The sequence below is a fragment of the Lissotriton vulgaris genome, chromosome 2_1, assembly GCF_964263255.1.
Source record: "Lissotriton vulgaris chromosome 2_1, aLisVul1.2, whole genome shotgun sequence".
NCBI lineage: Eukaryota > Metazoa > Chordata > Amphibia > Caudata > Salamandridae > Lissotriton > Lissotriton vulgaris.
The window spans coordinates 2,064,575,776-2,064,600,739 of NC_141687.1; the positions used below are offsets into that span (position 1 = coordinate 2,064,575,776).

The 24,964-nt window shown below is 51.0% G+C and overlaps 1 protein-coding gene across 2 annotated transcripts in view; it reads left to right on the forward strand.

Annotated features, from left to right (window-relative positions):
- The window catches only part of DMXL2 (Dmx like 2), a 2,078,996-nt gene that overhangs the window by 1,856,999 nt on the left and 197,033 nt on the right, over positions 1-24,964 (forward strand). For both annotated transcript variants that reach the window (XM_086958287.1, XM_086958289.1), the window contains one exon: positions 5,131-5,191. In XM_086958287.1, the coding sequence (XP_086814413.1) occupies positions 5,131-5,191 (61 nt within the window). The remainder of the gene's footprint in view (positions 1-5,130; positions 5,192-24,964) is intronic.

Consider the following 24,964-nt stretch of genomic DNA (forward strand, 5'->3'; position numbering starts at 1 on the left):
CCGCCAAGTCCTTGGGCCTCTCAGCCCCGCGCCAGGAAATGGCTGCTTTTTGCTCCTTTCGTGGCCAAGGAAGGGGCATTCCCACACGTCCTGCCAGCCACGGACCGCAGACTACCGTCCAGCGCGGTGGCGGACGTGGAAACCACCGTGGAGGCGGTCGGGGATAACGGCCAGGCCAGTCCACACCTGCCCCTGCAGCATCCGCCTCAAAACCCTCCTCGTCCGAGCTTTCAGGCTCATGTGACGCCAGTGGGGGGGGGGCAGGGTTCGCCATCACCCCCTCCACTGGCGCACTGTCACATCGGAAAAGTGGGTGCTGCAAATCGTCCGAAGGGGCTACTCCCTCCCCTTCGAGGCGACCCCTTCAGCCATGCCACCGCAGTACCATCACATGTCGGGGGATCACTTGACACTTCTACGAGAGGAAGTTGGGGCCCTCTTGGCCAAGGGGGCCATCGAGCGCGTTTCTGGGCCAGAAATAGGGTGTGGTTGTTACTCCCACTACTTTCTGATACCCAAGAAGGGCAAAGGGGGCCTACGCCCTATCTTAAACCGGCGGAACGTCAACAGCTTCCTCCGGCAAGAGAAGTTCAAGATGCTGACACTGGCTCAGGTCCTAGCTGCCCTGGACCCAGGAGACAGGATGGTAGCGTTGGACTTGCAGGCCGCTTATTTTCATATCCCTGTCCTGCCGGCCCACCAGCGTTACCTGCGGTTCACGGTAGGCCACGAGCACTTTCAATTTATCGTGCTCCCCTTCGGCCTTACCAGCGCCCCACGGGTGTTCACGAAAGTGATGGCAGTGGTCGCAGCTTATCTGCGCAGGTTAGGGGTTTCAGTCTTCCCCTACCTTGACGACTGGTTGTTGAAGGTGGGCTCGCCCCAGACAGTAGTCAGCCACCTACAGACTACGGCCGACCTCCTGCACCTGCTGGGGTTCTCCATCAATGTGCCGAAGTCGCACCTGTGTCCCTCTCAGAAGCCCCTCTTCATCGGAGCGGTTCTGGACTCGGCGTAGTTTCGGGTTTATCCTCCCGAGCAGCGGGTTCGAGATATTCCGGCTCTGATTCCTATCTTTCAGTCGTTATCCCGAGTCTCGTCAGGTTGACGCTGCAGCTTCTGGGGCTGATGACCTCCTGCATCCTTCTGGTGCATCACACCAGGTGGCAGGTGAGGGCTCTGCAGTGGGACCTGAAGTTTCAGTGGGCCCAGCATCAGGGCAACTTGTCCGACCATGTCAAGACAGTTGCAGTGGTGGCTCACGAACAGCGATTGGGTCAGCGGCAGATCCCTCTCCCTACCCCAACCGGAGCACGTAGTTGTGACGGACGCGTCCCTCCAGGGATGGGGACGCCTCATTGGAGAGGCGGAGATCAGAGGCCTCTGGCCTCCGGCGGAGTCCCGGTTCCACATCAACCTTCTGAAGCTGCGGGCGATTCGTCTAGCACTGAAGGCATTCCTCCCCTCTGACCGGGGGAGTGTAGTGCAGGTGTTCATGGACAACACCACCGCCATGTGGTACCGCAACAAACAGGGCGGGTGGGATCATGGACCCTATGCCAGGAGGCTCTGCGCCTCTGGCAGTGGCTGGAACATCAGGGCGTGACCCTGGTGGTTCAACACCTGGCAGGTTCCCTGAACGCCAGGGCGGACGAACTCAGCCGTCGGTGCATGATGGATCACGAATGGCGTCTGAACTCAGACGTGGCGCAAGGCTTCTTTCAGCAGTGGGGAGAGCCTTGGTTAGATCTATTTCCCACAGAAGAGAACGCGCAATGTCATCAGTTCTGCGCGTTGGAATTTCCAAGGCGGCACTCGCTCGGAGACGCTTTTCATCGCTAGTGGAGCTGCGGTCTGTTGTACGCCTTTCCGCCTATACCACTTCTGCCCAGAGTGCTGAAGAAGATCAGACGCGACCGGGCCCAAGTTATCCTTGTGGCTCCGGACTGGGCACGAAGATGCTGGTATCCCGAGGTACTCAGCATGTCTGCCGATCCCCTGATTCGTCTGCCTCTTCAGGTGGACCTTCTGTCGCAGCAGCAGGGGACGGTCCTCCACCCGAACCTGTCCAGTCTCCACCTCCATGCTTAGAGATTGAGCGGCGACAGTTGAGGCCAATTGACCTGCCCCCTGAAGTTTGTAATGTGATTCTGGCAGCCAGGCGTCCCTCCACAAAGTCGGTTTACGCCTGCAGGTGGAACAAGTTTGTGGCATGGTGCACAGCAAAGGCTGTGGATCCCCTTTCTGCCCCTCTTTCTGAGGTTCTCCTCTTCCTTCTTTCTCTTATCCAGCAGGGCTCTGCTCTGGGCACTATCAAGGGCTACCTTTCTGCCCTTTCCGCCTTCTTAAGGCTACCTGATCAGCCTTCTTTGTTCAAGTCTCGGTTCTTGAAGGGCATCACTCATATGTTCCCCCCTGTTCCTTTCGTGATGCCTCAGTGGGAACCTTGTACTTACTTTTTCTGATGTGCGCTTCCTTCGAGCCACTTCATAACTGTCCTCTCCATCTTCTTACCCTTAACACTGCTTTCCTGGTTGCCATCACCTCTGCCAGGAGAGTGAGTGAGCTCCAGGCTCTTTCATCCAAGCCTCCCTTCCTTTCTGTCCATCCGGACAAGGTCGTGTTGCGGAGAAGACCCTCTTTCCTGCCCAAGGTAGTCACGGCCTTCCACATCGGGCAGTCCATCACCTTGCCCACCTTCTTTCCGCCTCCGCATCCCTCTAAAGAGGAAGAGCGGCTCCACCGTCTAAAGAGGAAGAGCGGCTCCACACTGGAGAAGTGTGGCTCAATGATAGTGCAGAAGTGTGGCTCAATGATTAGAGCGGCAGACCCTGATGCAGAGGTCTAGCCTGGGATCAGGGTTCAATTCCCCGCCTCGGCGGGTCTTGGGCTCAAAATTCCACGGACCTGATAATTCTCGCCTCGATGCCTATTCCAATCATGGAGTCCCACTCTGCAACTCTGGGCAATAGCTTGCTTAATCTCCACAACGGCCCCCACAACGCTAAGGATGCCTGGCTTCCACCTTGGGGGTGCCCAGGAGTGGACGCCTCACAGGGAAAGCCAGGATGGGTTCCACAGCGGTATTCGTACAAGGGCCTTGAGACCCTTGCGGGTGAGTAGTGCGCTATACAAGTATCAATTTTTTTCAATTTCACCGTCTAGACCCAAAACGTGCACTCTCTTTCTATTTGGATCGCACATGCCAGTTCCGGGTGGATGACCAACTCTTTGTTGGTTATGTGGGCGCTAAGAAGAGACGGGCGGTTCACAAACTGACCATCTCTCTGTGGGTCGTCTTGTGCATCAAGGCATGCTACTCCTTGGCTAAAAAGGAGCCTCCTGTTGGGCTGAGGGCCCATTCCACTCGGGCCACGGCGGCTACTACTGCCCTGGGCCGGGGAGTCCCCTTTCAGGACATATGTCAGGCAGCTACGTGGGCCTCGCTGCACACGTTTGCAAGACACTACTGCCTGGACAGCCAAGTTCGGAGGGATGGCTTCTTTGGCCGTTCCATCATCCAGGACTTTCTGGTGTGATTCAACTTTTTCCATCTGTTTAGTTGTGAATTTTCATCCACTAATTAATTTTGTTATTTGCCTATTACCATCAACAGCCCCCATTGACGGATATCAGCAAATTTGCCCCTCACTAGGGGTTGGTATTGCTGGGTATCTATTCTAAGGTAAGGAATCTAATACTAACCTGTTTCTTTCAGATGCACAAGAAACTTACCTTCGGTAACGATATATCTGTAAGAAACAGTAGTTAGTATTAGATTCCTTACCGCCCCACTCAACCTCCCCGTTCTGCGAACCGATATCTAGGGTTCCCCTTTCAGGGCCCTAGTTTCATGGCACAAGTGTTGGTTTTTATCATGGCTCTGCATTTCTGGCTGGGAAAAGCTGTGTATAGGAACTGACGTCAGAGCGCGAGGGCGGTGTCTAAGTACTCCTGGCGGCGTCATCCCGACGCTGACGATGGACGCGGAGCCGCAGACAACGCCTACCGACGCGCAGGGGTACTGCTACGCAAAAAGTTTCTGGATCCAGTATGAAGCCTGGGGATATTCTAAGGTAAGAAATCTAATACTAACTACTGTTTCTTACAGATATATCGTTACCGAAGGTAAGTAACTTGTGCTTCTTGGCAAGAGGTCTCTTCCAAGTTAGTGCATTTGGCAGAAGTAAAACTGCAGTTATCATCTATGAAGATCCTCCTTGTCGCTGTAATATTTTACAGGTAATCGAGCATCCTTTTTAGAAGTCCCATCATAAAATACTTTAAGATGTGTGAAAATAAACTGTTTCCTCCTGTAAGTGTGCCCTCGCCTATTTATGAGCTAAATTTGGTTTTAATAAATAGTGTCCTCCTTTTGAACTTTTTCAGAAGGTTTCATTATCTCATCGGACTTGGTAGACTGCTTTCCTAGTGCAGATTAACGTGGCTCATAGGATTATAGAATTCCAAGCCCTTTCAGACGTAGCACACTACCCTGTGTTCCATTTTAACAATGAGTGCCAGATTTCCATATATTATCAGACATGTTTAAGATCACCACCTGGAAATCAGTTAAGATATTTCGAGACATTTTTGTCTTGATTTTGATCAAAACAAATCTGGTTCTAATATATGTCAAGCCACTCCGGGAAATATTGTTGGTTAATTCAAAATTAAGACTTGTTGTAGTTTTTCACCTCCTACTTTCATACCATGTTTTTGTAACTGTCCAGTGGTATGGCTGGAGGACTGAGCCTAGTTTCCACCTGGAGCGAAAATGGGAAACGCATCCCATTTTGACCTCTCACTTTTTTTCTCCTCCAAGGAAGTGCATGAAATTTGGAATACAGGACCCCATTGACTACACTAGTGAGGGGCAAATTTGCTGATATCCGTCAATGGGGGCTGTTAATGGTAATAGGCAAATAATAAAATGAATTAGTGGATACAAATTCACAACTAAATAGATGCATATAGATTGCAGAATTTCAAGTCGTTTCTAGTGCTTTTGGACTATGAACAAATGAATTAGTATTAAATCATAAGGGTTATGTTTGAAATTGATAATGTTTTTCTTGTTGACATTGAGTGCATACTTAAGTCAACCTTGGCCTTCCTTTTAAATTGCAGCTTATGAAGAGAAATTTGAATAATGTCAAGAGAATGGCTTCACATCCTGTGCACCAGTATTGTAAGTAATGTTTTATTAGTTCCCTGTAACATTGGGCAAAATAAAGTTACAAATAATATTTGCTTTTATTTTAAATGTAGAAAGAGTAAAAAGGCATGAATTGGCCAACTGAATCATGTGACCTAATTAATTGGAACTATTCATAAAACTATTTACATTTATATACAACTGCAGTTTATCTTTGTCATTTTATAGAAAAGTATGTAGGAGAGTAGGGTCTGCAATCCTATGATCACCCCAGATTTTTGCTTTTTGCTTCACTGGTTTACGACTTTCCCTGGCTGTGGACCTGCTAATCAGACCCACAGCCTAGCTGTTCTCTCTCTAAATTGACACACATGTACCTTAGGTGCATTTACCAATTGGTACAGGGCCACCTTATCAGTCCCTGTACAGTATACCTTAGGTATCCAGGGCATAGGTGTACCCAGGGCCTACCAGGGGCTGCAGCATGTATTATGCCACCCCTGGCTGGCCATCCAAATCTGACACAACTGGCTGCACGACAGCTGGGGCAAGGTAGTGTAATCACCCTTTGCTTTAGATATAGTATTCCTATATCTAACCCTAAAATGGACACATGTATTCCTATCAGTCACTCCTATGGCAGGCCTTATCAATCCTGAAGGCAGAATGCTTGGAATTATGTGAGATGGTGCTCTGGCATGAGCTGAGCCCGTTTGCAGCTTGCGGAACCAAGTCCTAATAGCTGTTCCATGATAACGCGTACCATATACTCTTAAGTGCATTATAATCCTCGCGGTTATTTGCCAACTTTGGTATCGCTTTATCAAAACATGTCGAGTAAGGTGTCATACGAATTGGAATACTAACCCCTCGCCAATTCTGGCGGCCTGGTTAGCATTCCACCCTTCTAGAGGGACACGACATGTATGTAACTGTGAACCCCGGTTAAAGCTAACTCGAGCCTCAGCATCACAAAATGGATGCTGCCACCACAGACACAAGTCTGACCTCCTGCTGCTGGGAGTCCTTCCAGCGAGGAGAGCTCGGACAAAGGGTTTCCTGTCAGGGGCGGTGCTAACACCATTCCAGACAGGGTTTTGTGTATCCCAGGTAGGCAGGGCTGAGAGGAAGGTGACTGCAAGCGGCACCCCGGTGCTCACTGTGCATATGCCGGCTTGAACCAGTTCCAGGGGCACACCAGCCCCTGAGCTGGGGAAAGTCCGGACAAGGGAGAGGGGTGTAACCACCCCCCTCCTGGTCCCACCCATGGGCAGGACCTAGTTGCATGCTAGCCCCTTTTCTTAAAATAAAGGTAGGAGCGGGCCCCCTTCCCAAATTAGATAATTCTGAATCTTGAACGACTTTCCACGAAAGGAACTCTTGACTTTTTCTGAAGACTCTCCCTTGTGGCTAAGGAGTAGCCACCCTGCACCCGCAGGCACCATCTAAGCATCGTGGTTTGCTGTAAGTCCATCCTCCGGATCAAGACTGCCCAGCTCGACGAGACCCGGATACCCTGGCATCTCTGACCTCTACTTGCATCATCAGCCCAGCTGAGATTCGTGGGTGTGACGAGACCTGAGGGACCGGCCATCTTCAAAACTGCATGACACTTAACCAGCACGGCCGCCGAACGATCCTCGAGTGAGTGCTTTGGGGTTTGAGAAGCCCTAACCCTGAGCAGCTCCAGCACCGAAGTCCAGCCCCCCAGCATCCACGAGATCTGCGTGGGGCCCTTCTGCTCTTTGCTGCTCACCGCGTTGTCCGGTCACTTGCCTGCTGGCTAGTGGCCCTCCTGACAATGCACCACGACGATTTCCTCGCTGGTCTGGTTGCTCCAGACTGGCCCTTGCTCCCCTCCCAAAGAGGAGCACCCCGGACCCTCCTGGTCCACTCCAGACGCCATTTTGACTCCACCGCGTGGGCTTGCCTTTGCCAAGGTTTGTTGCCCCAATCCTGGGTCCAGCATCGCCGACAGCAGACACCATCGTTGGACAGCTCGCACCTCCAGCCTGTTCGACGACAACGCCTCCTGGTCCGTGTGACTGCAGAGTCCAGCGTCACCCACTCACCTGATTGCGGCGACTTCATCCGGTGCCATCCTGGTGCCCACACAATCACTGGCTAGTGATTAAGAACTGAGTCCCCTCTGCTTTCAGGTCGTCTTCATCACTGATCCAGCCTTGGATCACACCGAACATCTTCACTGGTCGCCTGCCAGCAACATCTTCTTTCAGGCTCCATAGACTACAACGAGGATTCCCGACGTCATTTGAACCCTATGCAGCCGCAGCCCCTGGGCTAGGTAACCCAAGCATTTCGGTACTCCAGCGCAGGTTCACTATCCTAGTGTCCAGATCCTTTTTCGTTTTTAGTCTACCTAGTCGGATTCGTCCGGAAACAGTAACTTTAGAAATACCAGCATCCATAGACTTATTCCCGCATCCCGCGTAAGAGTTCACACTCTGCACCCGAGTTCCCAAGGCCTCCTGCTCCTAACCTTAGGGTTCAGTAAGGTAGTCCTAGCGGTCCTGAAGCCTCTGGATCGTGTTACTTATCTGCTAGTATTTCGCATTCCACTTTTAGTGTATATGGTTTTTCATGCCCCTCGGGCATTTGTGTTATTTGTGCAACTTGCAGTATTTTTGTAAGAGTTTTGTATTGTGCTTAACTCCCTGACTCATAAAGAGTTCAGGGTAGACTTGTTATTAATAAATGTACTTTATTTTTATAACAACTTGTGTGGTGTCCTTTCACTTGGTGTTCAGGGGGTATATGTGATGGTGAAACAGCTGGCTTAACACGCCCTCTAGAGTTTAGCCTAAAGACTGCTCTTGTCCATGCTACTAGGATAGCTGGTCTATAAGGATGACTTACAACCAATCATCAATAGGGTCGTTTGGAATGATACAAAGTGATCACTAGAATAGTGAGCACTATATATCAGGCCAACTTCTCACATTGGTGAGCAGCGGTTGGAATTTGAGCTTTCTGTTGTTTTACCACACACGTATCCTAAGAATATCATTTGAAAGAGCACATAAGTACCAAGGTACATATAACTTAGCTTAGAATACTCTGAGTTCTACTGAACCAGCTGTTGTAGTTTAACAGGGCTTAACACACCCTGACTACAACTCTTAGCAAGGGATCAGTAGGTAAACCCATAGTGTAGGAATGATACACAGGATCACTGTGTATCATTCCAAACAATCCTTATTGATGATTGGTTGTAAGTCAACCTTATAGACCAGCTATCCTAGTAGCATGGACAAGAGCAGTCTTTAGGCTAAACTCTAGAGGGCGTGTTAAGCCTGCTGTTATACCATCACATATACCCCTTGAACACCAAGTGAAAGGACACCACACAAGTTGTTATGAAAATAAAAGGATATTTATTTATAACAAGTCTACCCTGATCTCTTTGAGTCAGGGAGCTAAGCACATAACAAAACTCTTAAGAAAATACTTTAAGTTGCACAATTTACACAAATGCCCGAGGGGCACGAAAAACCATATACTACAAAAGTGGAATGCGAAATACTAGCAGGTAAGTAACTCGATCCAGAGGCTTTAGGATCGCTAGGACTACACTACTGAACCTTCAGGTTAGGAGCAGGAGGCCTAGGGAGATCGGGTGCAGAGTGTGCACTCTCACGCGGGATGCGGGACAAAGTCTATGGATGCTAGATTTCGTAAAGTTAGTGTTATCGGACGAATCCGACTAGTTAGGCTGAAAACGAAAAAGGATCTGGACACTTAGATAGTGAACCTACGTTGGAGCACCGAAATGCTCAAGTTACCTAGCCCAGGGGCTGCGGCTGCATAGGGTTCAAAAGACGTCAGGAATCCGCGTTACAGTCTATGGAGCCTGAAAGAAGATGTTGCTGGCAGGCGACCAGTGATGAAGTTCGATGTGATCCAAGCCTGGATCGGAGTTGAAGATGACCTGAAAGCAGAGGGGACTCAGTTCTTGATCACTAGCCAGTGATCAGATGGGCACCAGGATGGCACCGGATGAAGTCACCTCGACCAGGTGAGTGGGCGACGCTGGGCTCTGCAGTCTCTCGGACCAGGAGGCGTTGTCGGCAATCAGGATGGAGGTGCGAGCTGTCCCACGAAGGTGTCTGCTGTCGGCGATGCTGGACCCAGGATTGGGGCGACAAACCTTGGCAAAGGCAAGCCCACGCGATGGACTCAAAATGGTGTCTGGAGTGGACCAGGAGGGTCCGGGGTGCACCTCTGTTGGAGGGGAGCAAGGGCCAGTTTGGAGCAACCAGACCAGCGATGGAAGTGTCGTGGTACATCGTCAGGAGGGCCACAAGCCAGCAGGCAAGTAGCCAGACAACGCCATGAGCAGCAAAGAGCAGAAGGGCCCCACGCAGATCTCGTGGATGCTGGAGGGCTGGACTTCGGTGCTGGAGCTGCTCAGGGTTAGGGCTTCTCAAACCCCAAAGCACTCACTCGAGGATCCCTCGGCGGTCGTGCTGGATAAGCGTTGTGCAGTCTTGAAGATGGCCGGTCCCTCGAGGTCTCGTCACACCCACGAATCTCAGCTGGCTGATGATGTAGGTAGAGGTCAGAGGTGCCAGGGAATCCGGGTCTCGTCGAGCTGGGCAGTCTTGATCCTGAGGATGGACTTACAGCAAACCGCATGCGCTTAGATGGTGCCCGCTGGTGCAGGGTGGCTACTCCTTAGCCACAAGGGAGAGTCTTCAGAAAGGTTCAAGAGTTCTTTCGTGGAAAGTCGTCAAGATTCAGAATTATCTAATTTGGGAAGGGGGCCCGCTCCTACCTTTATACTAAAGAAAGGGGCTGGCACGCGACTAGGTCCTGTCCATGGGTGGGACCAGGAAGGGGGGTGGTTACACCCCTCTCCCCTGTCCGGACTTTCCCCACCTCAGGGGCTGGTGTGCCCCTGGAACTGGTTCAAGCCAGCATATGCACAGTGAGCACCGGGATGCCACTTGCAGTCACCTTCCTCTCAGCCCTGCCTACATGGGATACACAAAACCATGTCTGGGATGGTGCTAGCACCGCCCCTGACAGGAAACCCTTTGTCCAAGCTCTCCTCGCTGGAAGGACTCCCAGCAGCAGGAGGTCAGACTTGTGTCTGTTGTGGCAGCATCCATTTTGTGATGCAGAGGCTCGAGTTAACTTTAACCGGGGTTCACAGTTACATACATGTCGTGTCCCTCTAGAAGGGTGGAATGCTAACCCCGTCGCCAGAATTGGCGAGGGGTTAGTATTCCAATTTGTATGACACCTTACTCGACATGTTTTGATAAAGCGATACCAGAGTTGGCAAATAACCGTGAGGATTATAATGCACTTAAGAGTATATGGTATGCGTTATCATGGAACAGCTATTAGGACTTAGTTCCGCAAGCTGCAAACGGGCTCAGCTCATGCCAGAGCACCATCTCACATGATTCCAAGCACTCTGCCTTCAGGATTGTTAAGGCCTGCCATAGGAGTGACTGATAGGAATACATGTGTCCATTTTAGGATTAGATATAGGTATACTATATCTAAAGCCTTGCCCCAGCTGTCGTGCAGCCAGTTGTGTCAGATTTAGATGGCCAGCCAGGGGTGGCATAATACATGCTGCAGACCCTGGTAGGCCATGGGTACACCTATGCCCTGGGTACCTAAGGTACACTGTACAGGGACTGATAAGGTGACTCAGCATCCAATTAGATATGTACCTAAGGTACATGGAATCCATTTTACAGAGAGAGCAGTAGACTTGGGGCCCTGAATGGCAGGGTCCCAGGTCAACTAAGTTGGAAAACCAGCAAAACACCAGGCAAAAAGTTGGGGGTAACCATAGTCAGGTATCCACCCTCCTACTTAACCCCCCCCTCCTCCCCAAACGAAAGGAGATAAGGCTATCCTTGACCAGGTAAGCCTATATTGCCTGAGTGGCCATATGAGGTGGTACATGCACTGGCATGGTTACCCCCTATATCATGGTCCACTAAGCAATCCCTCACCCTAAGGGTATCTGAGGGTCTCCAATCATAGGGAATCTCTACCTGTGGTGTGTTTTGGCAAAGTAAAAGGCTGGTGCTGGGATGGAGTACTGAAGTGAGGCTCCACTAAGGTTGGGCTCAACTTCCTCCAATCACTATCCACCATATGTGCCTTTCTTTCCAGGACTGAGTTGCTGTGAGCTCTCAGGGTCAACCTCTGGTTACCTAAAGCTGGAGGCTGAGTCCCTCTGTTTGGCTTACTGGAGGGACAAGTCAGGTTTGGGGTTTTTAGGTCCCAGGTTTGGCTGTGCCCAACAGTGTCAATCTGTGGGAGGTCCCTAGCTAATTTTAAGGGGGATCCCTCAGGAGTATGTTTTATTTTCACTTGGCTAGATCTGCTAGCTTCAGTAACCCTAATCTGCTGATTGGGGAGTTCTTTTGGACAGGGGGCCCTTTGGGGTCTACCACTGGCCTCCCTGACCTCTACAGCCCTGGGCTGACTGAGGCAGGGTAGAGAGGGGCAGGTTACCTGCTCCAGACTGGGCCCCACCTTGGAAGGGTCCACTGACATCAGGGGCTCTGCCAGGCTAGGCCTGACTACCTCTGGGGCAGTTCCTTCACAAGGGGTCAGATCAGTTCCCTGGGGAGGCTTATCCTTTCCTAGAGTCTGGTGGGAGGGAGATTTCTCTTCCTCCTCAATGCTCTGTCTGAGTGGAGTGATCCATAGTTTCAGGCTTCACAACACTATTATCTGTCTGAGTTTGAGCTGTGGCCATCACAACTCCACCAACCTTTTCAGGAAGGGTATGGGCTGTGACCATCACAGCCTTGCCAACCTGTTCAGGGAAGGAATCTGTCTGAGATTGGGCTGTGACTGGCACAGCACTCCTGACCTGTTGAGGGAGGACATCTTGGACTGGGGCTGTGGCTATCACTGCCCCACTAACCTTACCATGGAGGTTTACCATTTTAAAATGGGTTTCTTGCTCTACCTCAGCCCAGGCTGAGATCTCTAAATCATTCCCCAGTAGGCAATCTACAGGCAAGTTTGGTGACACTGCCACTCTCATGTGGCCAGTGACACCTCCCCATCTGAGATTGACCACTGCTATGGGATGATCTCTCTGCACTCCATCAATGTTGGTTACCTGGTATGTGGCTCCAGGTATAAGTTGCCTTGGGTGGACTAGGCTCTCAGTCACCATGGTGATGCTAGACCCTGTAGGCCTCAACTTTTGAACCATTGATGAGGGGCTCCTGTCTGTACTTGCCCAAAGTGTTGGGACAAGCTGTGAAGTTGGCAAACCCCATACCAGTCTCACAGACAAGAGTATCTAAGTTTGGGGACCGGGTTAGGCCAGAGTCCCCAGGAACTCCCAAAGTAAATGCACCCAGATTCTTGGGGGCACTCCCACCACCTGGGGGATTACTACTAGTAGTAACAGAAGGCTGGGAAGTTTTACCTGGGGGTATGTTCTCCTTATTGTCGTTGGCCCTTGGGCAACTGCGTTCAGTTTTGTAATGGCCTACCTGTTTGCAGGTATGACAATAAGGTTTCTTTTGGGAATTGGAAGGATTTTGGGACCCACCCTTTTCAGAGGATTTTTGGGGCCCTGTGGTTTGATCAAAAGATTTATTCCCACCCTTCTCTTGAGGCTTGGTTGATTCCTTCTTTTGGTCACCACCCTGGTTCTTAGGCCTAATCCTGGTTCTGACCCATTTGTCTGCCCTCTTACCCAATTCTTGTGGAGAGGTCAGATCAGAGTCTACCAGGTGCTGGTGTAATAACTGGTTCTGACAATTATTTAAGACTTGCTCTCTCATAATAAGATTATACAATCCTGTGAAGTCAGTAACTTTACTACCCAATAGCCAGCCTTCTAGAGCCTTAGTGGCACAAACAACAAAGTCAGCCCAATCCTGAGACTGAGTTTTCTGGGTGTCTCTGAACAGCAACCTGTACTGCTCAGTTGTTAAGCCAAACCCATCAATCAGTGTGTTTTTCAGGACTTGGTAATTGTTAGCATCCTCAGCTCTAGTAGTGAGGAGCTTATCTCTACCTTTGCCTTGAAAGGAGAGCCACAAGATAGCTGCCCACTGACTCTGGGGGATGCACTGGACAGTGAAGGCCCTCTCCAAAGCAGTCATCCATTTGTGGATGTCATCCCCTTGTTTAAAGGGGGGCACTATCTTACTCAGGTGTCTAGTGTCTAAACTCCTGTCTTTATCTCTAGGTAAAATGCTGCCACCAGTGGGGTCTGCCCCACTCAATTTCTGCTCTCTAGCAAAGGCAAGTCTTTCCTTGGCAAGGCAAGTTCTTCCCTTTCAATCCTCAGATTGACTTCCCTCATCTTGGCCTCATGCTCTCTCCTCTGAGGGGATGTCATCCCTCTGTGAGAAGAGGTCTGAGAGCCATTGGTTCGAATGGATCTGTTAGAGCCTCTGGATAGAGACCTAACTCGTCCACTCCCAATGTTAAGCCTGCCTGAGAGTGGGCCTGGGGGTCCCCCAAGTCCATTTTTATGCCTGCTTAAGTTGGTCCTGGTGAGTCTACTGACTTCTACCTGACCCTTGTCTGTCTCATCCCCTGACAACTCCTGATCCTCTTCCTCTCCTTCACTAACTGTTCCATTGAGGTTGAGGTCAGGGACCCCAAGGGTTCCCTCTAAGGGGGGCATGCTCCCATCTGGATTAGGAGGGCCTGTGATAGAAGCCCTCCTGGCATCATAAGTCTCTAAGAGACCAATCAGGAATGGGATGGTAGGGTTAGAACCCGGTTTTAGCTTCCTGGAGGTACACACTTGTCCCATCTCCTGGAAGCTAAGAGCTGCATATCTTGATATGACCTGTAGAGGGTCAACTGACACAAGGGGGGGCTCTGAGTTCCCTCCTTTGTCTGACATGCTTTTCTAGTGAGGTGTAAGTGGTGCACTTACCTACACTATGTGTTTGCCTACTGATCCCTTGCTAAGATTTGTGGTCAGGGTGTGCTAAGCCCTGTTAAACTACAATAGCTGGTTCAGTAGAACTCAGAGTATTCTAAGCTAAGTTATATGTACCTTGGTACTTGTGTGATCTTTCAAATGATATTCTTAGGATACTTGTGGTAAAACAACAGCAAGCTCAAATCCCAACCGCTGCTCACCAATGTGAGAAGTTGGCCTGATATGTAGTGCTCACTATTCTAGTGATCACTGTGTATCATTCCAAACAACCCTTATTGATGATTGGTTGTAAGTCAACCTTATAGACCAGCTATCCTAGTAGCATGGGCAAGAGCAGTCTTTAGGCTAAACTCTAGTGGGCGTGTTAAGCCAGAGGTTATACCATCACATATACCCCTTGAACACCAAGTGAAAGGACACCACACAAGTTGTTATGAAAATAAAAGGATATTTATTTATAACAAGTCTACCCTGATCTCTTTATGAGTCAGGGAGCTAAGCACATAACAAAACTCTTAAGAAAATACTTTAAGTTGCACAATTTACACAAATGCCCGAGGGGCACGAAAAACCATATACTACAAAAGTGGAATGCGAAATACTAGCAGGTAAGTAACTCGATTCAGAGGCTTTAGGATCGCTAGGACTACACTACTGAACCTTCAGGTTAGGAGCAGGAGGCCTAGGGAGATTGGGTGCAGAGTGTGCACTCTCACGCGGGATGCGGGACAAAGTCTATGGATGCTAGATTTCGTAAAGTTAGTGTTATCGGACGAATCCGACTAGGTAGAGCTGAAACGAAAAAGGATCTGGACCCTTGGATAGTTAAGCTATGCTGGAGCACCGAAATGCTGAGATTACCTAGCCCAGGGGCTGCGGCTGCATAGGTTTGAAAAGACGTCGGGAATCCTCGTTGCAGTCTATGGAGCCTGAAAGAAGAATTTGCTGGCAGGCGACCAGTGTTGAAGTTCCAGGGGATCCAAGCCTGGATTGGTGATGGAGGATACCTGTAAGCAGAGGGGACCAAGTTCTGAATCACTAGCCAGTGATTAGATGGGCACCAGGATCGCACCGGACGAAGTCACCTCGACCAGGTGAGTGGGCGACGCTGGGCTCTGCAGTCTCTCGGACCAGGTGGCGTTGTCGGCGACCAGGATGGAGGTGCGAGCTGTCCCACGAAGGTATCTGCTGTCGACGTCGCTGGATCCAGGATTGGGGCAACAAGTCTTGGCAAATGCAAGCCCACGCGGTGGACTTAAAATAAATGGCGTCTGGAGTGGACCAGGAGGGTCCGGGGTGCTCCTCTGTTGGGGGGAGCAAGGGCCAGTCTGGAGCAACCAGACCAGCGGTGTTGTCGTCGTGGTGCGTCGTCAGGAGGGCCACAAGCCAGCAGGCAAGTAGCCGGACAACGCGGTGAGCAGCAAAGAGCAGATGGGCCCCACGCAGATCTCGTGGATGCTGGGGGGCTGGACTTCGGTGCTGGAGCTGCTCAGGGTTAGGGCTTCTCAAACCCCAAAGCACTCACTTGAGGATCCCTCGGCGGTCGTGCTGGGCAAGCGTCGTGCAGTCTTGAAGATGGCCGGTCCCTCGAGGTATCGTCACACCCACGAATCTCAGCTGAGCTGACGATGTAGGTAGAGGTCAGAGGTGCCAGGGAAGCCGGGTCTCGTCGAGCTGGGCAGTCTTGATCCGGAGGAGAGACTTACAACAAACCGCGATGCGCTTGGATGGTGCCTGCTGTGCAGGGTGGCTACTCCTTAGCCACAAGGGAGAGTCTTCTGAAAGGTTCAAGAGTTCTTTCGTGGAAAGTCATCAAGATTCGGAATTATCTAATTTGGGAAGGGGGCCCGCTCCTATCTTTATACTAAGGAAAGGGGCTGGCACGCGACTACGTCCTGCCCATGGGTGGGACCAGGAAGGGGGGTGGTTACACCCCTCTCCCTTGTACAGACTTTCCCCATATCAGGGGCTGGTGTGCCCCTGGAACTGGTTCAAACCGGCAGATGCATAGTGAGCACCGGGGTGCCACTTGCAGTCCCCTTCCTCTCAGCCCTGCCTACCTGGGATACACAAAACCCTGTCTGGGATGGTGCTAGCAACGCCCCTGACAGGAAACCCTTTGTCCAAGCTCTCCTCGCTGGAAGGACTCCCAGCAGCAGGAGGTCAGACTTGTGTCTGTGGTGGCAGCATCCATTTTGTGATGCTGAGGCTCGAGTTAACTTTAACCGGGGTTCACAGTTACATACATGTCGTGTCCCTCTAGAAGGGTGGAATGCTAACCCCGTCGCCAGAATTGGCGAGGGGTGAGTATTCCAATTCGTATGACACCTTACTCGACATGTTTTGATAAAGCGATACCAGAGTTGGCATATAACCGCGAGGATTATAATGCACTTAAGAGTATATGGTATGCGTTATCATGGAACAGCTATTAGGACTTAGTTCCGCAAGCTGCAAACGGGCGCAGCTCATGCCAGAGCACCATCTCACACGATTCCAAGCACTCTGCCTTCAGGATTGTCAAGGCCTGCCATAGGAGTGACGGATAGGAATCTATGTGTCCATTGTAGGGTTAGATATAGGTATACTATATCTACAGCAAGGGGTGTTTACACCACCTTGCCCCAGCTGTCGTGCAGCCAGTTGTGTCCGATTTAGATGGCCAGCCAGGGGTGGCATAATACAGGCTGCAGCCCCTGATAGGCCCTGGGTAAACCTATGCCCTGAGTTACAGGGTCTGATAAGGTGGCCCAGTACCACTTGGTTATGTACCTAAGGTACATGGAATCCATTTTACAGAGAGAGCAGAGGCCTGGGGTCCTGATTGGCAGGGTCCCAAGCCAACTATGTCAAAAACCAGCTAAAACACAGGGCAAAAAGTTGGGGGCAACCATAGTCAGGATCTACCTTCCTACATGTGGTAAAACAGCTGGCTTCACATGCCATTCAGAGTTTAGCCTAAAGATTCCTTTTGTTCACGCTACTAGGATACCTGTCTATAAGGTTGGCTTCCAACCAATCACCATAAGGGTTGTTTGGACTGATACAAGGTGATCACTAGAACTAGTGAGCATCATATATCAGGCCAACTTCTCACAGAGCCCTCGCTAGCTACCGCTGAAACAATATACCCAAAACAAACGAAATCAGAACTCACTATAACGAATCCTCCACCCCTCTACCCAGAAAAATCTGTCCTGCCTACTACCAGCCACCGGGATTACCACAAAATGGTGGCTGGTAGCACCAATGATAAATAACCTTTGGGCTATAAAATAGACCAAACAGCCCAATCAGCCGAAAAGGGGCGGAGCAGACCCCTGAGCTGCTCCCGTTCCCCAAACATCCCGGGAGGCAGACCTCACTGCGCTCGGCTGCCCCTCAAGACCCACTTTGGCTCGGCTGGCGGTGCTGGCTCTGCCCGGCTGCCGGAGACACTCTGTGCTGCTCCACTGGCGAAAATGGACAGTTGGGGGGACCGGTATCAACAGCTGTGAAGGAGGCTGTACTGCAGTGACAGCTGCTGCCTTCAACTTTGCACGCCAAATAACTCAAGCGCCGACAGCTGAAAGCCGTAGACACACAGAACGCGCTTCATTCTAGTCATCACATGTGCCCAGAAATGAGCCCAACTTGGAGACAACCAGCCTGCAAGAGCGCCCAGCTGGAATGCAGCATCAAGGGTTTATTCACAGGCGGGCAGTGTGCTGCGGAAAGACTTTTAGCACAGATTTCAATTTTGAATGTGTGACTGCTAACATGTCTCAGGTATGTCTGTACTTATATGATTAGTCTGACACGTGTGCTGCAGCCAATGACCCAAACTATACAGTGTATCATTCCCCTGTAGAAATATAGTCAGAGGTAAATCTCTTAGCTAGGTAGGCGTCACGGGAGCTTTTGAAAACAGAGCTTCATAGCCGGCTGCCTTGTATAATGAGCAGAAAGTGACCCATACAGTTTCTTCTACACACATTTAGAGAGCATGAGGTGTGAAACAGAGGTAGTTTAGTACCAATAGGCTTCTTTACTTGTGTCATGTTGCCCTTTAATGGAAATGACACACTCATTGAGGTCTCTAGGAAGATGCTGACACACAGAAGAGTGGCACGACAGGAGTCAGCCATTCATTTTGGCTTAGGCCTGGCGGTGAGAGCTCTGCTTCTCTAATGAAAGTGGTACAGAAAATTGAAGCTTAAAACATGTTGCCAGATGTATTAACCTCTATCCAAGTCCATATAAGTCTTCACAATGCCACACTACAAGAAGGCCGTAGATAGTGAGGTATGTGCTTTAAACTGAAAGCGTACTCTCTCAAGTTTGAATGTCTGAATGCCACCATATCTTGAGTATGTTTCTTCTTGTACATGTAATCTGACACGTGTGGCGTGGGGCTCACCCTAACTTAAAAACTTTGCAGTCTCTCATACCCTTGCATTAACCTTGTTAGAGCTTCTTCAGCATTCTGTTCCAGAAGCACTGATCTCTTAGCTAGGCAGGAGTCACGGAAGCACTTGAACACACAGCTTTATATGTGGATGCCCTGTATAATGAACAGCAAGTGATGGATGCAGCCTCTACTACACACATTTAGAGAGCATGCGCTGTGAAACAGAAGTACTCATTCACCGGATCATGTCATCAGTGATGTCATGACTGATGTCACTGATCATGTCATAAGTGATGTAATATGTGAGGTCATAGGCATCACATTGTGAGGGCACTAGTTAGTTAGCTCAGCTAACTAAAACTGCTGAATTTCTATGGTTGTATACGTGTGACTAACTATAACCTCCCTGTAACCTTTGATTTCTTTCAGTGAATATATATATATATTTTTTATTATCTAGTCCGGTGTATATATCTATATCTATCTGCTGTGTTGAAAGTTTCTGGGTGAATTGTCAAACGGGGCTGGGAAAAAGGGGGTTGGTCTTAGAACATTTTTTCTCCATGTTAATTTCTTTAGGAAACTGTTGACGCAGCTACTGCCCGAACTGTGAACAGAATTACACCAAATTTGGCAGAAAGGTAGCTCTTGGTCCAGTGCGCGCTCTTTTTGTTAAATGTGTAAATCCATTCAGTAGTTCCTAAGAAATGTAAACATTTCTCGGATATACAAATATGGCAGCAGAGGATCCGCAAACCCTCACAATCTCGAGCCTGCGATCTGATTGGCTGCCAACACTTTAAACCAGGAAGTGTTGGCAGCCATCTTTTGACTCGGTTGAACTTAGTCACAAGAAAAAAGGTTTTTAAAAATGTTAGAGGGCAAGGTAGAAACACCCTGACCCCCTAGGCCTGCTGATGGGGTCCCACAGGGCCAAAGAAAGGATTTTGTTTTTAAAACAAATTTTGGAGCGATTTGCGGTGGATTTCCGAATCCAATGAAAATTAACCTTGGGCACCCACCTTTTGTTGCACCAAGCCTCAGGGGATGGGGTCCCTGGGCCCCAAATCGTCCCTGAGAAAGGGGGCCACATGCCCCTCCTTTAAAATGCTGCCAGGCCCAAGGGGATTGGCGCTCCTTTCCTCCTGTAAAATGCTGCACACACTGGTTATTGGGTCCCCAGGTCCAAAATCAGCCCAGAGAGGAGGACTACACCTAACCCCTCCTCAAAATGTTTCTAGGGGAACGGGATCCCTGGGCTGAACTCAGACCGGAGGGGAACATGTGCCCCCCTCCCACTGCAAAATGCTGCCAGGTCTTAGGGTTCCCAGGGATAACATCACCACCTAGGATGGGGGCCACGTGCCCACTACTTCATATTGCGGCCATAGAGGAGAGGGTCTCCAAGGGTTTATATTGGTTTTGGAGAGGGGGATCCACTCACACCTACTTCAAAACGCTGCCTGGCCCCCTGGCGGATAGGGTTCCTGGGGCTGAAATTATCCAAGGGAAGGGGGTAACACACACCCCGTAAAAATGGTTCGATGCCCTGGGAGATATGTACCCGGGGCAAAAATCGGCCCAGAGAGGGGGGCAATGCATGTCTTAGCCGCCTCAATTCTTCCCTTCATCCTGCAAATTGCTGCCATGGCATGGTGTCCCCTGGGCTGTTCTTGACCTGGGGGGGACCACAAGTGCCCCCTCTCTCCTCACAAAGTTGCCAAGCCCAAAGGGCTGGTATCCCGAGGGCTGAAATCAGCCCGGAGAGGGGAGCTGCATGACCCACGCTCCTACCACCCAAAATAATGCTGGGGACTGGGGTCCCTGGGTCCGAAATAGGCCTGTGGAGGAGAGGTGCAAGACTTGCTTTCCCCCCCCCCCCTTTAAAAGGAACATCGGAAAGAAACTCATAGTGATAGATTTCTTACCTTAGAATTACCCCCAGGCATCAGACTGGATCCGCAAAGTCTTTGTCAGCTGTACCCCTGCACGTCTGAAGGCGGTGTTGTCCAGCTCCGCGTCCGTCGTTGGCGTCGTGGGCGCGGAGATGACGTCGCAGCAGCTACTTAGACGCAGCCCTCGTGCATTGATGTCAGTTTTTTCTTTTTCCGTGCCAGGAAGTGCAGGAGGTTTTTTTTAGGCTTTTTGTCCCTGCTTTTTTGAGTCGATCGACTCCTGGTGTTGTAGGGATGCCTGGTTTCCAGTCGTGCGGGGAATGTCATCGGAAGATGTCAGTGACGGACTCGCACCGCGTGTGTCTCTACTGCCTGGGATGCGACCACGACCTCAAGTCGTGCCTCAACTGCCTGGCCATGGTACCGATGACTGCTTGAGCAGTTCCAAAAGTTGCTTGAAGTCCAGCAGTCAGCTCCGCGCCGCTCAAGGTCCCGGTCCTGGTCCCGTGGGAGGTCGAGGGACCGGTCACGGAGCCATCACCATCGTTCGTCAGGATCAAAGTCTTCGCACTCGGGGTCACGTAAGACAAAGCACAAGAAGTCGAATAAGCGTCATCGCTCGACGACTTTCCCTCGCTTCTGAGGGTGTGGGTGGTGCCTCCCCCACGGCTCCGGCAGAGCCTACGGTGTCGCTGCTGGCCTACCCACCCTTCCCTGGTCCATCGGCGACTCTGGCCCAACTGCAGGAATTTCTGTCAGACATGGCCCGTCTCTTTGGGCCGTCGGGCCCCACCGGTGTGCCTTCAGGCCCCACGGGCCCGACTGGGGGTCCTCGCCCTTCAATGTTGGCGACTCCGGCATCGCTGTCCGCTCCGGCCCCGTCGCCGCAGGGCCCCCAAGGATCCAAGCCTGGATTTCGGTCGACGCCGGTTGACCTTCTTACACATCCATTGGCGTCGAGCACACCGGCACCACCTCCGCTGTCCCCCGTGGCCTCAGACGACATTGGCCCCCCCTCTCAGCCCCGGCGTGGACAGGAAGCCAGAACGGCATAGCTAAACACCGATTCCGACGCCGATGGGGCCTTTCTACTTCTATGTCCAGCCTCCTTATTTTCGGTCTGAGGACCCTCTCACAGTTCATTGTGAGTATGACCTGGACTGGGCAGAGGAACTGGGGGATGCCAGTTGTCTGGATACCTCCCCTGACCTTGGCATGCTACCGTGGCTATGGAGGAGGGTGCAAGTTATGCAGTGGTGTTGCATAGGGTGGCGGAGGCCCTCCAACTCCCTACAGTGGCCGTCAGGACTGACCTCCTGAGAAAAGTGCTTCAGCCAGCAGCTACCTCTGCGGAGCCACTGCTGCCTTTTACTGAGGCACTTTCTGATGTTCTTTTGGGCACCTGGTCCAGGCGCAATACTGGGGCTCCTGTGCATAGGAACGTGGCCCGACGTCATTGCCATGCCCCGGGTGACCCCATCTTCTTCTCCCAACACCCCATCCCTGAGAGCTTGTTGCCCAAGCCTCAACGTCCCAGATCGCATTCCCTACCGCACCCCCGGACACGGAATCCAAGAGACTGGAACAATTTGGGAAGAAGATTTTTTCTTCCCCCAGTTCAGGGCTGCGGTCTGTGAACACCCCTTGTCTCTTGGGCCGTTATTCCCACTCTGTGTGCCATACAGTGACGCAGGTGCTGCCTCAGTGTCCGGAGGAGGCACGGACAGTGCTCTCTCAGGCTATTGCTGAGGGGAGAGATGCAGCCAAGTTCTCAATAAGATGTTGCCTTGACACAGTTGACTCGCTGGGCAGAGTGATTTCCACAAAAGTGGCGCTCCACTTTTCCGCCTGGCTGAGGACTACTGGCTTCTCGGGGGATGTCCCAGAACACCCTGATGGACATGCCCTTTGATGGCATTCGCCTTTTTGGCAACAAGGCAGATAGTGCATTGGAGTGTTTTAAGGACTCGTGGGCTACGGCCAATTTGTTGGGCCTTTCGCCACTCGCCTGCCTCCGCCTTCTGCTTTTCGCTCCTTTCGTGGTCACGGAAGGGGCACCCCAGCACGTTTGCTTCAGAGCCACAGGCCGCAGCAGCAGCAGCCTCAGCCGCAGCCACAGACGTGGGACCCGCAGAGAGGCGGGTCAGGGGGCCAGTGTGCTTATCAGTCCACTTCCACCCCTGCCACAACTGCCCCAAAACCTTCTTAGTCCGGTCTTTTAGGCCCATCAAACACCAGAGGGCGACAAGTGGGTTTTACAAATAGTCCGAAGGGGCTACTTCTGCCCCTTCGAGACTACCCCTGCAGCCATGCCACCCCAGAACCACTGCATTTCGGGGATCATTTGGCACTTCTTCAACAGGAAGTTGCGGCCCTCTTGGTCAAGGGGGCCATCAAGCGTGTTCCTGCTCCAGAAGTAGGACATGGTTGTTATTATTACTACTTTCTGGCCCAATAAGGACAGAGGGGGCTTGCGCCCCATCTTGGACCTTAGGGACATCAATCGCTTCCTCCGGAAGGAGAAGTTCAAGATGTTGACTCTGGCTCAGGTCTTGGCTGCCCTCGACCCTGGAGACTGGATGGTAGCTTTGGACTTGCAGGACGCATATTTCCACATTCCCGTCCTGCCGGCTCACCGGCATTACCTGCGGTTCACGGTTGGCCACGAGCACTTTCAGTTTACCGTGCTCCCCTTTCGCCTTACCAGCGTCCCTAGGGTGTTCACGAAAGTGATGGCGGTGGTCGCAGCTCATCTGCTCAGATCAGGGGTTCCAGTCTTCCCCTATATCAACGACTGGCTAGTCGTCTCCCACCTCCTGACTACGGCTGACCTCCTGCATTTGCTGGGGTTCTCCATCAATGTGCGGAAGTCACACCTGATTCGCTCTCAGAAGCTCCTCTTCGTCAGAGCGGTTCTGGATACGATGCAGTTTTGGGCCTATCCTCACGAACAGCGAGTCCAGGATATTCAGGCTATCCCCATCCGCCCACAGAGTATCCATATTAGATGTTATATTTACCCCTAGATAGGTTGCTGCTTAATTTTTATGGATATCCTATAAATGGTACTGAGAGGCACAAATATTTTGAGTTTTCCCCTTTTTCAAGAGGTATCCAGATTTCTTACCAAATTCAGCCATATTTTTCTATTTCCCTAATTGCTGCATCCGGATCTATGGTAACTATTGCAATGTCGTCCGCGTATGCTAAAATCATGGTTTCATATCCTTTGATATTAACAGGCTTGATTATGTATGATTTGGTCTATAAGTGGATCTAAATAAATAGCAAATAGAATGGGGGAGCAGGGGCACCCTTGACACGTCCCCCTAGCGATCTCAATCCTCCCTGAAGTATTGCCCATTACTTGCAGTTGAGCATACGGTTTATAATACATGGCTTGGATGGCAGTCACTAGCCGTGGGCCCAGTCCCCTCTCTACAAGGGCACCCCAAAGATATTGCCATGATACCCGGTCGAAGGCTTTCTCTGCAACCAGGAGGACCACAGACACCTCACTAGCTTCTACTTCTGCTATGTCAAGTATTGCAATGACCCACCTGACGTGGTCTGTGGTCCCTCTGCCCAGAACAAAGCCATGCTGTTGAGCATACGGTTTATAATACATGGCTTGGATGGCAGTCACTAGCCGTGGGCCCAGTCCCCTCTCTACAAGGGCACCCCAAAGATATTGCCATGATACCCGGTCGAAGGCTTTCTCTGCAACCAGGAGGACCACAGACACCTCACTAGCTTCTACTTCTGCTATGTCAAGTATTGCAATGACCCACCTGACGTGGTCTGTGGTCCCTCTGCCCAGAACAAAGCCATGCTGCCAAGGTGATACCAATGTCGATATGATCTCCTGTAGCTGCTTCGCTATAATTTTTTAATAAACCTGGGTATCGGAGTTCATAAGTGAGATCGGGCGATAAGAGGCTAGTACGTCTATTGATTTGCCTTTTTTGGAAGATATCACTGTAGGAGAGTAGGGTCTGCAATCCTATGATCACCCATATTTTTTGCTTTTGTTTCACTGGTTTACGACTTTCTCTGGCTGTGGGCCTGCCAATCAGACCCACAGCCTAGCTGTTCTCTCGCTAAATTGACATGTGTACCTTAGGTGCATTATCCAATTGGAACTGGGCCACCTTGTCAGACCCTGTAACTCAGGGCGTCGGTGTACCCAGGGCCTACCAGGGACTGAAGCATGTATTATGCCACCCCTGGATGGCCATCTAAATCTGACACAACTGGCTGCACGACAGCTGGGGCAAGGTGGCGTACTCACCCTTTGCTTTAGATATAGTATATCTATATCTAACCCTAAAATGGACACCCGAGTTCCTATCAGTCACTCCTATGGCAGGCCTTGGCAATCCTGAAGGCAGAGTGCGTGGAATCGTGTGAATTGGCGCTCTGGCATGAGCCGAGCCCGGTTGCAGCTTGCGGAACCAAGTCCCAATGGCTGTTCCATGATAACGCGTACCATATTGCTAACTTCGGTATCGCGTTATCAAGACATGTCGAGTAAGGTGTCATACGAATCGGGATACTGACCCCTCACCAATGCTGGCGACGGGGTTAGCATTCCACCCTTC